General features: G+C 26.9%; 1 protein-coding gene and 1 long non-coding RNA gene across 6 annotated transcripts; both read left to right on the top strand.

Moving 5' to 3' along the window:
• Positions 1-3515: 3515 nt before the first annotated feature.
• On the top strand, positions 3516-8922 carry LOC136077110 (uncharacterized). 5 transcript variants are annotated; one of them, XM_065791693.1, is made up of 6 exons: positions 3516-3689; positions 4783-5620; positions 6871-7062; positions 7172-7315; positions 7539-7709; positions 7904-8922. In XM_065791693.1, exons 2-6 carry the CDS (start codon positions 5525-5527, stop codon positions 8654-8656), a joined length of 1356 nt encoding a protein of 451 aa, XP_065647765.1. In that variant the 5' UTR covers positions 3516-3689; positions 4783-5524; the 3' UTR covers positions 8657-8922. The 5 variants fall into 5 exon arrangements, 4 of the variants coding, with proteins under 4 accessions (XP_065647765.1, XP_065647766.1, XP_065647764.1 ...); XM_065791694.1 differs by lacking the exon at positions 4783-5620 and having other exon boundaries at positions 3517-3689; XM_065791692.1 differs by lacking the exon at positions 3516-3689 and having other exon boundaries at positions 4755-5620.
• Positions 8923-16297: 7375 nt separating this feature from the next.
• LOC136076581 (uncharacterized) lies at positions 16298-17000 on the top strand. Its single transcript, XR_010636397.1, has 2 exons — positions 16298-16430; positions 16598-17000. It is a non-coding gene; the product is annotated as an uncharacterized LOC136076581 (long non-coding RNA).
• The last annotated feature ends 267 nt before the right edge of the window (positions 17001-17267 follow it).

Genomic DNA, 17267 nt, shown 5'->3' with positions numbered 1-17267 from the left:
TATATATATATATATATGTATATATATATATATATATATATATATATATATATATATATATATATATATATATATATATATATATATATATATGTATATAAATATGTATATAAATATATATATATATATACATATATATATATAAATATATGTATATTTATATATATATATGTATATATATATATATATATATATATATATATATATATATATATATATATATATATATATATATATATATATATATATATATATATATATATATATATCATCGTGTATATATAACGGTTTTTACATCCAGTTAAAACAAACATGACATCCATTTTAAACAACCATGACATTTATTTTAAACATCATGCCAATCAATGAAAACAATCGTGATTTTCAATTAAAACATTAAACGCATGCGCAATCTCAACATTCTATATTATTCAAAAAAAAGGTTTTATTTTAATATATAATTTTATTTTTTTTATTCAGTTTTTTAAAATTATTTAAAATTTTATTTTATTTAAAATATGTTTATTTTCCAATTACTGTCGAGGTCATCTGACCTAAGACACGCTACAAAAAAGCTTTCGCAGTGTGTGTAATTGTTCGATAAGTTATCACTAGGAATAGATAAACATGTCTCACGTATTCTTGTAATTAGTTTATTTCTTCCAGCTGGAGCCGTATTTCTACGCACGTTATTCTTAAGATAAAAAAAGTCTCTTTACACGGATTCAGGAATGGTGAATATGGTGGCAAGTATTTTATTTGAATGTTCTGAACCCTCATCTCAATATTATGATGTATTCTGACATTATCCATCACCAGGGTGAATTCTTCCTCTGCCCCCAAAACTCGTACAACTTCATCAATATGTTCTTGAAAAAAAAAACTGTGCTGACTGACACACTGACAGCTTCGCAGTGAATAATATTTAGATCATTGACGGCTAATATCATCGAAGCGTTACTCTGCCTAGGGCGAATGATCGGGTTTGGTGTTATGACGTTGCCAAGGGCGAATAATTGGGTTTTGTGCCCTCTTTTTGCCCATGAATGACTGCGAAACATGTGTAAATTAAATGGACTTTCATCAATAAAAGCAGCATTTCGATAGCGATGAATAGGCGAGACTGAAGTATACCACCTAACATATTCAATTCGAAGATTTTTTACATCATTGTCGTTTCTTCTTTCATAAATTGGTCGTGTAATTTATGTATATATATATATATATATATATATATATATATATATATATATATCTATATCTATATATATATATATATATAGATATAGATATATACATATAATATATGTGTCCAAGATTGGTCACCCATCTCCAGACAGTTTTAATTGATATATTTACATTTAAAGCATGTTTAATTTCAATTATAGTTGTCGTCATGTTATCGTTTATAAGCTCTTTAATTCTTCTACTAATCTCATCCTTATAAATAACGTGACGAGCGCCACCTCTAGAACCAGGACGTGTTGAATTCGTTCGATCATACCTACTTAAAAAGGGTTGTATTGTGTTTCGATTAACTCCTGTTATCGATGAAGCTTCAGATTGAGTTTTTCCTTGATTAACGACTAGATTTACTACAAGATCTTGCATGTTTTGGGAAACGGAATCTCGCGGCATGAAGATTCAGATTGAGTTTTTTGCGGCAATAAAGTTTCAGATTGAACTTTCCTTTGATCAACGGCCATTCTCAAAACAAATTTTCGCGTATTTTGGCAAACAGAATTTCGCTGCATGTTTTAATGAAAATCTAATATCCACATGTGCTAAATATTTTAATAGGAAATCATGGTTGTTTTAGTTGTCATCATGCATGCTTTAATTGAACTGATGTTCAATTAATTAATTTCATGGTTGTTTTGCCAATACAGTATGTGTATAAAAAACATGTAAAAAAATATGGTATTGCACCATTTAAAACAAACATGAAATCCATTTAAACTTAAAATAAATTCCATGAAATTAAAATAAATTAATATAATATTAATAAAAAATAAATTTATAAATAAATATATGAATAAAACTTGTAGAGAATTGTGCATAAGAATGTTGAGATTGCGCATGCGTTTAATGTTTTAATTGAAAATCGCGATTGTTATAATTGGTTGGCACCATGTTTCAAATAAATGTCATGGTTGTTTTAAATGAATGTCATGTTTGTTTAAATGGATGTAAAAACCGGTATATATATATATATATATGTATATATATATATATATATATATATATATATATATATATATATATATATATATATATATATATATATATATATATATATATATATATATATATATATATATATATATATGTAAATTATGTTAGTGTATTTTACAAATAGAGTGCTCAATGTTCTTAAAGAACAGAGCAATAATAAATTAGTAAAAAACACTTATCTAACTTTTATCTTCGACTTGAACTTCAAGTCGAAGATAAAAGTTAGATAAGTGTTTTTTTACTAATTTATATATATATATATATATATATATATATATATATATATATATATATATATATATATATATATATATATATATATATATTTACATGCATGTATATTTATATGTATAAATATATATATATCATCGTATATATATCATCGTGTATATATATATATATATATATATATATATATATATATATATATATATATATATATATATATATATATATATATATATATATATATATATATATATATATATATTTACATGCATGTATATTTATATGTATAAATATATATATATCATCGTATATATATCATCGTGTATATATATATATATATATATATATATATATATATATATATATATATATATATATATATATTGATAAATGTTGTATATTGCTGGAAATACAACTCTTGTCTGATTAAGAGTGATCAATATCTTTTTGAAAAAAATAGATCAAATAGTATTAAGATATTTTAAATGAGAAAATACAACTTTGTAATGGAACTTGAGGTTTCATGCCATTTGGCAATCATCAGCCATATTATACAAATATAAAATAAAAACCGTTATAAAAAATACAAATTTAGCGTTGCAACGGCATCTGACGTCAAGTGTACGTGATCCGATATTTGCTAATCGCCAGAATCAAAGTTAGAAAGTAAAATTTTTTCCTATGCCTACAAGCAGAAACCAATTCACTTTTTTTATTAAGTAGTAAACCACTATCAAAATTCATAATAAAATATTTTTCACTAATGCAAAGGTTACACTTTTTTGTAGATGGATTATAAGATTGGCATCTTTTAATTATGTTCCACTTAATTATAGGCATGTTACCTGCGTCTTTGTGTTTCCAGATTTCTTTGTAAAGTTCTGTATCATTTCTATACCTGATTGCATTAAATGATTTAAGGTGGTTTGCAAATCTGAGCTTGAATGCGTTTTCACTGATACCGATGTAAGATTTTTCCGTAAGACTGGGATTAGTTGATGATAAAGTGGCTTTATATACAACGTTTTTTGATAGACATTCGTTATTTAACGGGCATGCTGTTTTCTTAATGCAGTTGCAACTTCTATCATTAGTGGTGAGTTTGTTGCGCAAAATTTGTTGGTTGTGTGAATTAATAATAGATCGAATATTTGGCATGCAGCTGTAACTAACTTTTATTGTGTTTCTGTTGAAAATTTTGTTGAGCTTATGATGTAATGGAAAATGTAAGTCAATTAAGTTTAAGGAAAGGTGTCCAATTTTTGTTACCATATTTTTACTGAAAGGAGGATTAAACCATATTATATTTCTTTTATTTGTATTTTTTATAACGTTTTTTATTTTTAATTTGTATTTTTTATAACGGTTTGTATTTTATATTTGTATAATATGGCTGATGATTGCCGAATGGCATGAAAATTCAAGTTCCATTATAAAGTTGTATTTTCTCATTTAAAATATTTATATATATATATATATATATATATATATATATATATATATATATATATATATATATATATATATATATATATATATATATATATATATATATATATATATATATATATATATAGTCGTCTGATGTGGGGAGACTTCAAACCTGGCGGTCACTGTGGTTCATTGTGAGTGCTCTAATTCGAAGTCAAAAATCCCATTAAAAACCCTAATATTCGCCATTTTTTTTCAAAATGCTTTCATTTTTAACGAAAATTAATTACCATTCCATAAGTGTTTCCCTTGCTATTCAGTTTTAACCCATTTTACTCTATATCTCATAGGATATTTATGATGTTGTGTATATATATATATATATATATATATATATATATATATATATATATATATATATATACAATTTATGAGATATATATATATATATAAATAAGATCTTTTATATATATATAATATCATAAATATCATATCAGTACTAAATTTATATATATATATATATATATATATATATATATATATATATATATATATATATATATATATATATATATATATATATATATATATATATATATATACACAAGTTTAGTTTATTTTTTTGATAATACTTTACCTATATTATATTGCTTTATATTACTTTTAACTAACTTTTATTATTTTTATATAACATATTATAATATATGTAATAATAATATATATAATATATATAAAATACATGTGTTATATATATATATATATATATATATATATATATATATATATATATATGTATATATATATGTGTGTGTGTGTGTGTAGTCTATTCTTTTGATATTGCTTTACATATATGTAAAGCATTATCAAATATAAAAATTACATTTTTAGTTCATCAGGTCGTTAAGAACAGCTCGTCGAAAAAGTTTTGAAAATGCTAGAGCATCTTTAATTGAAGATGCTAACATTGAAGCAGTTGAAAATAAAATAATTGATGATTTTGAATGTGATGCAAGTTGTAATAATGATATTTCATTTGAGTCTAGCGACGTAATTAGTTCAGATGAGTCATCTGATAAGGACAATGACATTAGCATGACATCAAAAATCTACGACATAAATTAAAAGCTTTTGGACTTTTATTTAAGATATAATCTGACTAGAAATGCTATGGAAGCTCTTTTAAAGTTATTAAACATCAATTATGATGAATTTTGCCATTATCTGTTACTACACTTAAAGTCAATAACCTACAACCAGTCTAAAAATTGGGTAAAAAGAATTGAAAAAAAAAATTTGATGTCATATATTGGCGTCAAAGACAATTTATTGTATTGCATGGACCATCGTAATTTACAATTAAGTTTAAAAAATAAAGATGGCAACAGTGGCATAGTAAAATTACGACTGGTTTTTAATTTAGATGGTTTGCCTGTTTTTAAATCTTCTAAATTATCATTTTGGCCAATTCTAATGTCATATAGGGATTATAATCATATTGGTGCACTTCCTGTAGCATTGCACTGTGGTGTAGAAAAACCAAATTTGAATTTTTATCTTAAACAACTGGTTGATGAATTGCAAATTTTAAGTGTTCCTTTTGATTTGAAAGGACAACAAATGGTTATTTCTGATGTTGATTTTATCTGCGATACCCCTGCACGTTCATTTGCTCAAAATATTTTTAATCACAATGCATACTACGGATGTGGGTACTGTAATATCAAAGGTGAGTATTGTTACGATCGTATTATTTTTACAGATCAGAATTGTACACCACGTTCTGATGAAAGTTACAAAAGTATATCAGAAAATAATCAGCATGGTCCTTCACCTCTTTTGAATATTCCTCAATTAAGTGGACTGCAATCGTCATGTCCTCCAGAATATATGCATCTGGTACTCCAAGGTGTGGTGAAAAAGTTATGCACATATTATTTCACTAAAGTACCTTTTCTGCATTTATCTTGTAGACTTTCACAACATTTACTGAGTAAATTATCCGCTGAAATCGATGATATAAGGAAGTATTTACCATCAGAATTCCACAGAAAACTTAGTTCTTTGGTTAATTTTAAAAACTGGAAAGCCTCTGAATTTCGACAGTTTGTTTTATATCTTGGACCATTTCTCTTACATGATAAATTGCCAGATCGGTATTATGACCATTTTATTATGTTGCACTTCAGGATGTATGTTTTGGCTTCTGATGAATATGTTGCTTATCATGTTATTGCATCTGAGTGTGTTAAAAAATTTGTTGAATTTATGCCTATATTATTTAGCAAAAGATCTATGGTCTATAATGTGCATGTGTTAATTCATCTAGCTTTTTTTGTAGTAAAATATGGACCTTTGGACTCATTTTCTGCATTTCAATTCGAAAATATGTTGGGTTTATTAAAAAGACGAATTAAAACAGGTAGAAACATTTTTCAACACGCAATTGTTTGCTTAAAATGATCTTCGATCAGTAACTCATAATCACTTGAACACTGTAAAGATTTCTACTGATCTGCCGGATTGTGCTTTTGTTATTGATGATGGTTCCATTGTTTTATGCACTAGTACAAGTCTTGACTGTTTACATATATCTGGAATTCTTTTATCTTATGTGAAGCCACTTTATACATTTCCGTACTCATCAAAAGTCCTTAGAATTGGATATTATCAGAAAAGTCGCACACATGCTTATAATGTTAGACCCATTCGAAAACGTATCATGATTATTTGTAGGGAAAACTACTTTCTAATTATCCCATTGGTCTGCAAATTAAACTAAAGTTTTAAAGTTGCTATGGGTTATAATTTTAATTTATTTACAGAACTTGATTAGTTTTTTTTTAATTTTTTAAAAAATTTTGTGTTGATTTAAAAATATATCAATTCATTTGAAGTCTTTATACTATTTTAACTGTTTTTTTTCTAAATAATAAATGTATAATTTTTATGTTACATTTTGCAAATGTTTTATTTTAGATGAATTATATTGTATATTTGTATTGTGACAGTGAAGTTCTGGAATTAAAAAACTGTGACATAATAATGTCAGAGAAACTAAAAAATTGGTCTATGGATGATTGGAGATCTCGTGGTCAAACATTAACGGAAGATGACCTTCAAATAAAGGCAATGCATAAGGATGGTATAAATGCGGCATGCATATTACAGATAAGTATTTTATACCCTGTTGGAATTAAAAAACAAAAAGTGTTTCAGTAGTAACATTTTTTAAAAGTAAATTAATCTTACAAAATTGTATTTTTTATTTATTTTATACGTTTCAGTTGGAATTGATACGAAATTGCTTATTCAAAAAATTCAAAAACTTGTAGTAAACAAAAATTTTACTCCTAAAAACGGACTCCTTAGACTTATTGATCGTGTGGGTCAAACCAAAAGGCAGAGCATTCCACCATTGAATGTGAGTGTTTTTAAACCAATTTAATAAATTATTTATATTGTAATCAATATACTAAGTATTGCAGATAATGTGTTGAATATTTAATTTAGGTACTTTAATTTTTATGATCTAAATTTATTTTGATTTCTGGTGGGCTTTCTTGATAATATAGATTTTAGTATACGTTTATTGTACATATAAAACTATGGTTGTACAAATACTAAAAAAGTTATTTGTTTTGTAGCATATTCTCACTGCAGAATCAGAAGTAGAAATTGAATTTAATACATCAAAAAAACAAGAGAACTCCTATAAATCTACAAAACGGAAAGAGAAAAGAAAAAGCCTTTCTGAAGAACCGTCTTTACCATCATGGCCGTTGTGGGAGCCACCAAAGCTCCCCAATTCCAATTCAGTATACATTTCTAACAATTTTTTATCCCATTTGTGAAAATAAGAATTTTTATTTGGTTTCATTTGAATGGTTTGTTTGTTGTTTTTTTAGTTACCATTTTTAAATGAAAGAATCAGTATAAAATAATTAGAATATAGTGAAAGAGTTTTTAGATCATTTAAGAGTATTTATAATCATTGTTAATCTTGTTTTAGAACCTTCTGTCTGTCTCTGCCTCAATGGATCAAGTAGATGACTCACCAGTTACACAAACAGTGTCTCCATCAGAGTTGCAGTCTGTTTCACAAATTCAACCACTATTGCATTCATCTTCTTCCTTTTCTTTGCCATCTCAAAAAAATGGGATAGACCAAATAAATAACTTTATTCTGAAAGCAAACGTTGAACCCAATACTGTTGAAGGCATTCAATTTATAGTGAATGCCATGTACAGAAAAGTTTGTGGGTTGGAAACCGAAATGCGTACCATACGTTCACTTTTAGACACTAACCATGGTAATAACGAAAATATAAATATAGATTATTTACCAGCAAATTCAGTTGAAGAGTTTGATTCACTAGAAAAAAAAATAATTCACTCTAATGATAAAGATATCATTTGCAGAAAGATGAAGCAAATTGGTGGGAAAAATGTAAGTGACTTTTTAAAAAATGCTTTAAAAACTTGCATAACAGACAAGCTATGTTGCAGCATCAATCGAACTGGTGCAGATAAAAAGCGTAGGTTTATAGGACCAGTCGAAAGTTTGATTTTTGATGCAGCTTACTGTTTATTTCCAACTGCCACTGAATCCAGTATGACTACCTTAATTGCGAAACACTTGAAAAAATCTAAAGATCGATATTTTGCAACAAGAAAGAGAAATTCTTCTTTAACAAATGATTTAAACAGTCCTGTTAGAAAAATTCGAAAATTAAACACTGACTCGTGTAGTGATTCCAGTTAAATTATTTTTTAAATTTGTTTTATTATTTATTCATCTTTTTTTTTTTTTAGTTATTTTATTCTTCATATATATTTTTAAATAACTTTTAATATTATTAATTTAATTTAAGCAAAATCATTTAGTTGTTAATGGCTTTTTTTATTTTTTAAAAATAATTCATACATTTTCTTTTAACATTTTATAATGACTTTAACATTTATAATTTTTTATTGAAACCAGTTTTAACATTTTGTATTTAATTTGTTATAAATGCAATCTTATTTCAATGGTTATAATTCATTCCCCTGAAAAATATAGCATGCGATTTTTTTCAGGAATATCTTCTAGCCTAACCGATATTTTCTAGCCTAGAAGTGTAGTTATTGTTACGAGTTTTCACTAGCTATTCTCTACCTTAATTAGCTAGCGGGTCGCTAGCTTATTTAGCTAGCAATTCGCTAGCTTATCAAGCTAGCGATCCTCGTGGCCAAATCGCTGTCTTTATCGTAACGACTTGTCGCTAGCTAGTCGCAATTTTTTGTAGCAAGCGATCCTCGTGGCCAAATCGCTATCTTTATCGTAACGACTTGTAGCTAGCGATCCGCTAGCTTAAAAAGGTAGCGATCCTCGTGGCTAAATCGCTGTCTTTATCGTAACGACTTGTCGCTAGCTAGTCGCAATTTTTTGTAGCAAGCGATCCTCGTGGCCAAATCGCTATCTTTATCGTAACGACTTGTAGCTAGCGATCCGCTACCTTAAAAAGCTATCGATCCTCGTGGCCAAATCGCTGTCTTAATCGTTACGAATATCGCTAGCCATTCGCTAGCCGATTTCCCACCGGGAAAGATGCTGAACTAAATCATTCTGATAATACATCTAAAGAAACGTTGACTCTTTTGTTAGATAATGAGATGAGCAAATCTCAATATCAGTGCTTAAGAAATAATTCAAAAAGCAAAATAAGTAATTTATATCTACCATACAATGATGTAAGCGAGGCAAATGAGAGGTGTTTGCCTAGTTGTAAATCATAGAAAGCAACAGAATACTCTGCAGACATCAATTTCCAAGCATTGGTAGATCATACTGTGCTGCGGCTGTTGGAAGTACAACATGATTTTATCAATTCGTTTGTTTTTGAAAGACTAGTTCTGGAAAAGACATTTATACACAAGTTCCTGATGAGCTGGAAAACAGAAGCTTTGTTCAAGGAGCGAGTTTGTTTTTTACCTACTTTGTACCACTTGAATTGACAGAATTCTCTGGTCGAGTAGAGAAGATTGTTTGGAGAAATCCACATCCGTTATCAAAGTTGTACTGCCGAATTGTGCGGTTTAGGTTTTTAAAGGAGACAACTGATGTAATGAATGCAGAGCATCAATTTCTTGATAATTCTATTGGAAACTTCACTACAACTGCAGTGTCTAAGTATGAAAACTTGACTTCACATAGTTAATGTTACTATGATATCTAGAGCTACTAATTCAAATCAGTGCTGCTCAGTTTGTGGTTCAACATTAAGTCAAATGAACCAACTTAAAATTGTTTGCCATTAATTCCGACCGGATTGAAGTATGGCTTGTCAACACTTCATGCATGGATTCGTATCATGGAGTGTTTGTTAAAAGTCAGCTATAAAGCTGAAATGAAGAAATGGGTATCAAGGTCAGATGCAGGCAAAGAAAATTTAAAGCTAAAAAGAATTTAATTCAATCTAGGTTCAGAAATGAAGTTGGGCTGGTGATTGATATCCCTAGATCTGGTGGTTCTGGATCATCAAATAGAGGCAGTACTGCCCAACCTTTCTTTAGAAATGCTGAACAAACAGCAGCAATTATCAATGTTGATGTGCGTTTAATTAAAAGGATATATATTGTGCTGTGTATTTTGTCATCTGCTTTTATGATTGATTCCGATAAATTAAAAGACCGTTGCTCAGAAACAGCACAGCTATTAATGCAACTTTGTCGCTGGTACTACATGTCACAGAGCTTGCACAAAATCATGATACAGGGTGACAGGTTGTAAATCAGATGGCGTTGCCAATTGAGATGATGAGTGAAGAGGCCTTAGAAGCACGAAATAAAGACTTTAAAAAATTTCAAAGACCTTTTACAGCGTTTTATGTGCTCATTCTACCCAGTAATCAGTGCTTTACGATCACCTAAGCACCCTAAAAAGAAAACTTTTGGATATTGTTGTGCAACTCTTAAACAAAAGCCTTCTTTTATTTTGTAACTTTGCCTGAATTATATTGTACATAAGTATTCTTTATTTTTAAAATAAATAGACCTACCACTTACTAAGCTTGTACTACTTGTAGCATATATTGTCAAAGATTTTCGGTGATTCAACTAAGCTAGAATATAATTTTTTTTTTACAGGAAACCAAGTTTACCTTGCAACGTGTAATAACACTAGTTAATCATATTAAACTGAAAAAAGTTTTGCTTTCCGTGAGTGAGTATCAAAACGAGGATTTTATAATAAAACACGTGCTAAATAGTGTACATAGCACAAATAAAAAATATTCTACAAATAAAATTTAGCTGGTACTAACCAAAACTAGGTATCCATAGCAACTAAATAAAAAACATATTTACTGTTTTAAAAAGCGCGACCTCATATTAGTACTTATATAAAATTTGGTGAACATAACACTCGTAAAATAATTTGCAAAAAATAAAACAAGGCCCAAATTAGGTATCCATAGCAACGAGTTAAAAAAATAATATCTTCATAAGAAGCGCATACACCATATTATTACTCATCCTAATTTTAGTCAATATAGCTCTAATATTAAATTAGTTATGAATTTTGTCCTGTAAAAGTGAACTCTGTCCCACTGTACGCAAGGTAAAACTGTATGTTAATGAACTACAGAATTTTCATTTACTTCACAGAATTTAGTCGGTTTTTGAATAAAACTCGCAGTAGTAAAAATGATTTTAGAGCATGAGGTCACAGAGGTTCCCTGAATATTTTTGCATGGCAGTAAAGTCAATTCGTAGTAGCTATATTTTATTCAAAAAAAACGAGGTGACCTCTGTGACCAAATGCTCAACTCAATCAATGTTTAAGAAATCAAAAAATCAGCAAAAAAATGCTATGCAAAAAACTTTTTTTTTATTTCTAGTTTTACATTCAATTAAATATATCATAATTTTAATTTCGCATAAAAAAATAAAGAAATTTAACACTTATCACATACTTTGAAAGAATTTTAACAAAAATGCGAGTTTTTTAAAACCTTGAAAAAACCCTTAAAAAAGTTTTAAAAAGTTTAATATGAAAAATCACTAAAAAATATGTTCAAAATCCTATTTCCGCTGAGCGATGCATAGTGCGATGTAGCAAATTTTTTTGAACACAAATCTCAAATGGATATTTTCTAAGTTGTTCTCTTGTTAATCCAAACCTTGTTTTTCGAAGACGACAAATTCTTTGTTTCAACTCTCCTTCTGCTGTTTTTGGAATTTTGCACCTTCAACCCAGTTTACATTTCGTTGACCTATCCATTTTCGATAACTAGTCTATGAGAGTTGTACCTGAAATAATATAATCTCTCGATTGTGCTTGAAAATTTCCGATTCAAACAGAATACAGTGTCTTTTTCAAATCCTCTGTTTTCCATTTTGTCTTAATAGTTATTTTTTTGGGTTTAGCCATTGTTTAAACATTATTTTCCTAATGTTATTAAATTAATCAAAAAAATCAACATCGCATTTGCCTTGTGACAATGAATGCAGTTATAACCAGTGCTAGAAGTGAGGCGGGATGCAGCGGGATGCTATCCCGTCACCTTTTTATAAAGTATAAACCATCCCGTCACCTTTTTATAATAACCATTACCATCCCGTTACTTTTTTTCTCCACTTTAAGCACTGGTTATAACCATCATGTCGTGTCACATAACCTCAATATTAAACTTCACAAAATGTTGTCATTTTAGTCAAAAGAGAAATTGATATTTATAGTAATATATATTTATGTATATTTAAATTTTTATTAATGTAAAAGTATTATTATAAAAACTTAAAACTGGCGATTCACTTTATAATCAAAAATAAAAATATGGCATTTTTGACCGGCTGTAATCTGGTGATATCGGTCAGAGTATAACATTTTGACAAAACGATTTTGTCTATTTACATTATGAACATTGGTTATTTTCAATAAAAAATAAGGTATTCCTGATATGAACAAACAAAAATATAAATAAAACATTGATTGCTTTGAACAAACATACATAAAGTCATTACTTACTTGATCAACGTTTAAAAAATAATGGTTCAAAATCAACGCTCTTTACACTATATGGAATAAATCCACATGACTCAAAGCGATAATAAAACTGACGATTGTATTTAATTTCAGATTTTTTTTACCGTTTAGTTACCGGATTTTTTATGTGTATTTACAGAAGTTCTTTATTTATTTTTTTTGTTCTAAAAACTTCTAGAGTTTTTCTGCTAATTTTAGAAGTTTTTAAAACATTATAGAACCAACTTTAAAAATTTATGCACTACTGCATACGCTAAAATTAGTAACTTCTTTGGACGTGCTTAAGGGCGCTTTAATATTACAGTATGTTTGTAATGGCCATTTTTACAACCATTTCAGAAATCTTTTATACATAACACAAGTATTTTCTAAATAAAAAAAAATACCTTTTAAAACAAAGCGGATGTTCTTGTAAAATGTATTAAACTAAAAGATCATTTTTAGTTATTCGTTTAAATTGCTACTAAAATAGAAAAATAGTATTATTAATAGGGTTAAATTAAAACTTCTATAAATTAATTATTAAAGATATTTAAAAGAATTATTAAATATAGGAATCTGTGTTTTGTGGCACGAACCTAGTCGATTTAAAAATATATGTACAAAATGTATATTTTTATCCTAGTATATATTCTAGAGTCTTCTGTAAACAGAAAACAATAGAATATATATCAGTCCAGTAGCAACTGAGGGGGGCTGCAGGGGCATATGCCCCCCTCAATAATTTTTAAAATAAATAATTTTGAAAAAATTGACAAAAAAATAAATAAAAAAAAATTGTCCTTAAAACTATTTCGGGGCCCCTTAATCCAACACTGCCCCCTCCTTCCCCAAATATAATTTTTGTTCCTACGGGCCTGTATACTACAACAAAAATACAGTACTTCGAAATATAAATTATGACTATTAATGAACAAAGAGCCTTAACTTTTAAATTAAAGTTTGGCATATAAAGAGGTCTTTTATATACTTTAACACAAAAGTATAATTTAATTGTATAAAAAATAAATCACCAGTAAAGCAAAAATTCTCAAAACAAAATGCTTATAAAAAAGTACACTTTTGCTTAAAATTATTTCATTTAAAATCAATCCGATGGAACATTTTCTTAAAAGTCATCTAAATGATACAAAAACCAACAGAAGACAATGGAAATATTACTATTTAAATATGTTTAAATATTAAATATGTAAAATGAAAACCAACAGTAGTTAAAAATTTTTTTTTTTTAAGATAAACTATTATTTATAACTTATAATATTATATTTAGTTTATCTATAATACGCATAACATTTATTAAAGTATACTTCTCAAAGTATAGATTGGGTTAAATAGCTTTAAATTGTAAAAAATTTCAGTTTCTACAATTTTAAGACTATTTAACCTAATGAAATATTGTTACACAAGTGTAAAAATTCTCTTCAGTGATGTAGTGGTTAGAGCGATTTGATTTAGGAGATCCGGGGTTCAATGTGAGCTTTGGGTCTAAATATTATAAAGAATAAATATTCTTTATAATGTTATAATTCTACAAAACATTATAAAGAATAAATATTCACTCTTTCTGGTTTTAAAAATTAAAAAATGTTGATAAATTTTTGTTATTTTATTTGTGTCATTTATAAATTAGGATTTGTTAAGTTTTTTATTAAAAGGTCCTTTAAAATTAATAGTAATCATTTTGTCAATTATTCGAAATTGTTAAAATTTGATTCAACAAAAAAAAATTTCCCTTTAAAATAATTGACAACATTTTAAAATCCCCTTCACAACTTTCACACTTTTTAATTTTTTTACTCTTCGCGATTTATCCACACGGGACACTATTCTAAATATAAAATATTGTAAAATCTCGACTTCATCGTTGATTTAGATTTTTTGTGATATAATTTGAAAATTAAAGAAGAATTTAAATTTATATGAAAAAATTCTCAGTCAACACACAAAAAAAGAGCTAGATTGTGAAAACATAGATGTACTCCAACATATCATTTATCTATGCTATTCATTTATTCGTTTCCAACTGTAGTTTTATTTCTCACGTTTTTAATCTGTACTATTATCTAGTAAAAACCTGTGTAATTAATTTATAATCTATTTATTTATTTAGTTATCATCTACCTATAAAACCTTTTGTTTAAAAAAATTTGTAAAATTTTAATTGTAGGTAAACAACTTTACTATTTATGTGGATTCGTAAATCATTCTATAATTGATGATGTCATTAGTATAGATGAAACATGTTTTATAATAGTTATAAATCTGATCTTTTTGATCATAGCATATATATATATATATATATATATATATATATATATATATATATATATATATATATATATATATATATATATATATATATATATATATATATGCTACCCAGTGGGCACGCGTCGTCCAGAGGATGTTTTACGGACACCCAGACGTCGTTATGACGAACAAAGGATGTCCCCCGAACAACACATACCAACTGGGTATGACCAAAAAAATCCGACTATTCAAACTATTCAAAGACTAAATAGTATTTAGTAAATACATCAATTAGTATGCTATTTTCTTAAAACTATTTATTACTGTTGTAATGAATGTAGTCTTACTTGTAAAATGATATATCTGCAATCACATACCAACATACTCTTACTTGTGAAATGATATATCAGCAACCCTTTAATATTTTTATTTGCAGTTGTATGCAAAATAATCAAAATTAATAAAAAAAATACCCGAGCAAAATTGTCATTGAAAAGTTTTTTTGCCACAAACTGACGTATGACGTACACTGATGACGCCGTTTGATGCAAAGATGACAATTGTTCATAATATCATCTAAGAAAAGCATTATATATATATATATATATATATATATATATATATATATATATATATATATATATATATATATATATATATATATATATATATATATATATATATATATATATATATATATATATATATATAACAGGTAAGACAATTCAATCTATGAGTTTTTAATGTTGTGTCTACTTCCAATTACTGTTATAACTCTTTAGAGTTTTAGAACCTCCCCACTATTAGGTAGGGGCTAACAGCATGTAGCATTATTTTATAATATGGCTATCCATTTTTACAACAATACTCGAAAACCATATATTTAACAAAAATAGTTCTAATTTTAGTAAATGCAGTAAAGAATTTCAAATAAACTTTTAAAATGGTGCGGATGTTCATATAAACTATATAAAAGCGGTAATAGTATTTACAAAACCAGACTAAAATAGAAAAGTTCCATAAATAAAGTTTTAAAAATAATATGTTAAAAATAAATAATAATGGAGTTCCTGTTTATTGTACGAAATCAACCAAATTAAAAAATGTAAATAGAACAAAATATATGGTGTAATTTATTTTAGTCTAATAATTCTAAAAATAAATGCTTTAGTATAAATGTTTGTATATAAAGAGTTTTTCGAAGTTCAAGACTAAATAAAAGTTGTACAGCATAAAAATTGAGTTAAAATTAAGCATTAAGGTAAGTGATTTTCTACATTTACAATTAAATGTACACAGGGTGTTATAGTTTATTACAAGATTTTTATTGCATGCTAGAAGTTTAACTTACTTAATCAACTGTAGTATTTTGATACAAAAGAATTAGGTGTAATTTTTAATGTAATAATTTTATAATAATTATTATAGAACTTTCGGAAACTTAATAATATTTAAAAGTCAAAATGTGTATCAAAGAAAGTATATTGTTCAACAAAATTATTGCATTAAAAGACAAACCTATGGAATATTTTTATGAAAGTCATCCTGATGACGAAGAGCCAACTGGAGACGATGAGGAAATTACTATTTAAGCGGTCGTACCAATCAATGAAGACAATAAACTTTATAACAATTTAAAACAACTGTTATTTATATTTTATTTATATAACTTATTTTATTTATAAATTGTTAAATATAAAAAAATAGATAAATTATCTATTTTAACATCACAACTTAATTTTGGTTACACTATCTTAATTGTGGTTACATTATCTTATAACTTTATCACACTTATAATAGTTTTAAATAAGAAAATAATTAAAGTATTTTACTGCATTGTCGTTTTAAAAGCAGCAATAAGGTTCAAGGAGTGAAATTTATTGATTATGTCCCATCGGGTATTTGTTTTTAAAAGTTACGTTCTAAATGTATTTTAAATGTCTTTTACACGTCCCCTAAACATTCTTACGTAAAGTACATTTAAAAGCCGTTTAAAAAACGTTTAAAAAACGTTTAAATTTAGAACGTAACTTTCAGAAACAAATGTTCGAAGGGGCAGTTAAGCTAACTGGGTTTTGCACTAAGTAACGTAGTAAGA

This window comes from Hydra vulgaris, chromosome 02 (genome assembly GCF_038396675.1).
Source record: "Hydra vulgaris chromosome 02, alternate assembly HydraT2T_AEP".
In the NCBI taxonomy this organism is placed as follows: Eukaryota; Metazoa; Cnidaria; class Hydrozoa; order Anthoathecata; family Hydridae; genus Hydra; species Hydra vulgaris.
Note: the sequence above shows the minus strand (reverse complement) of the source record. Positions and strands in the feature narration are given on the sequence as shown.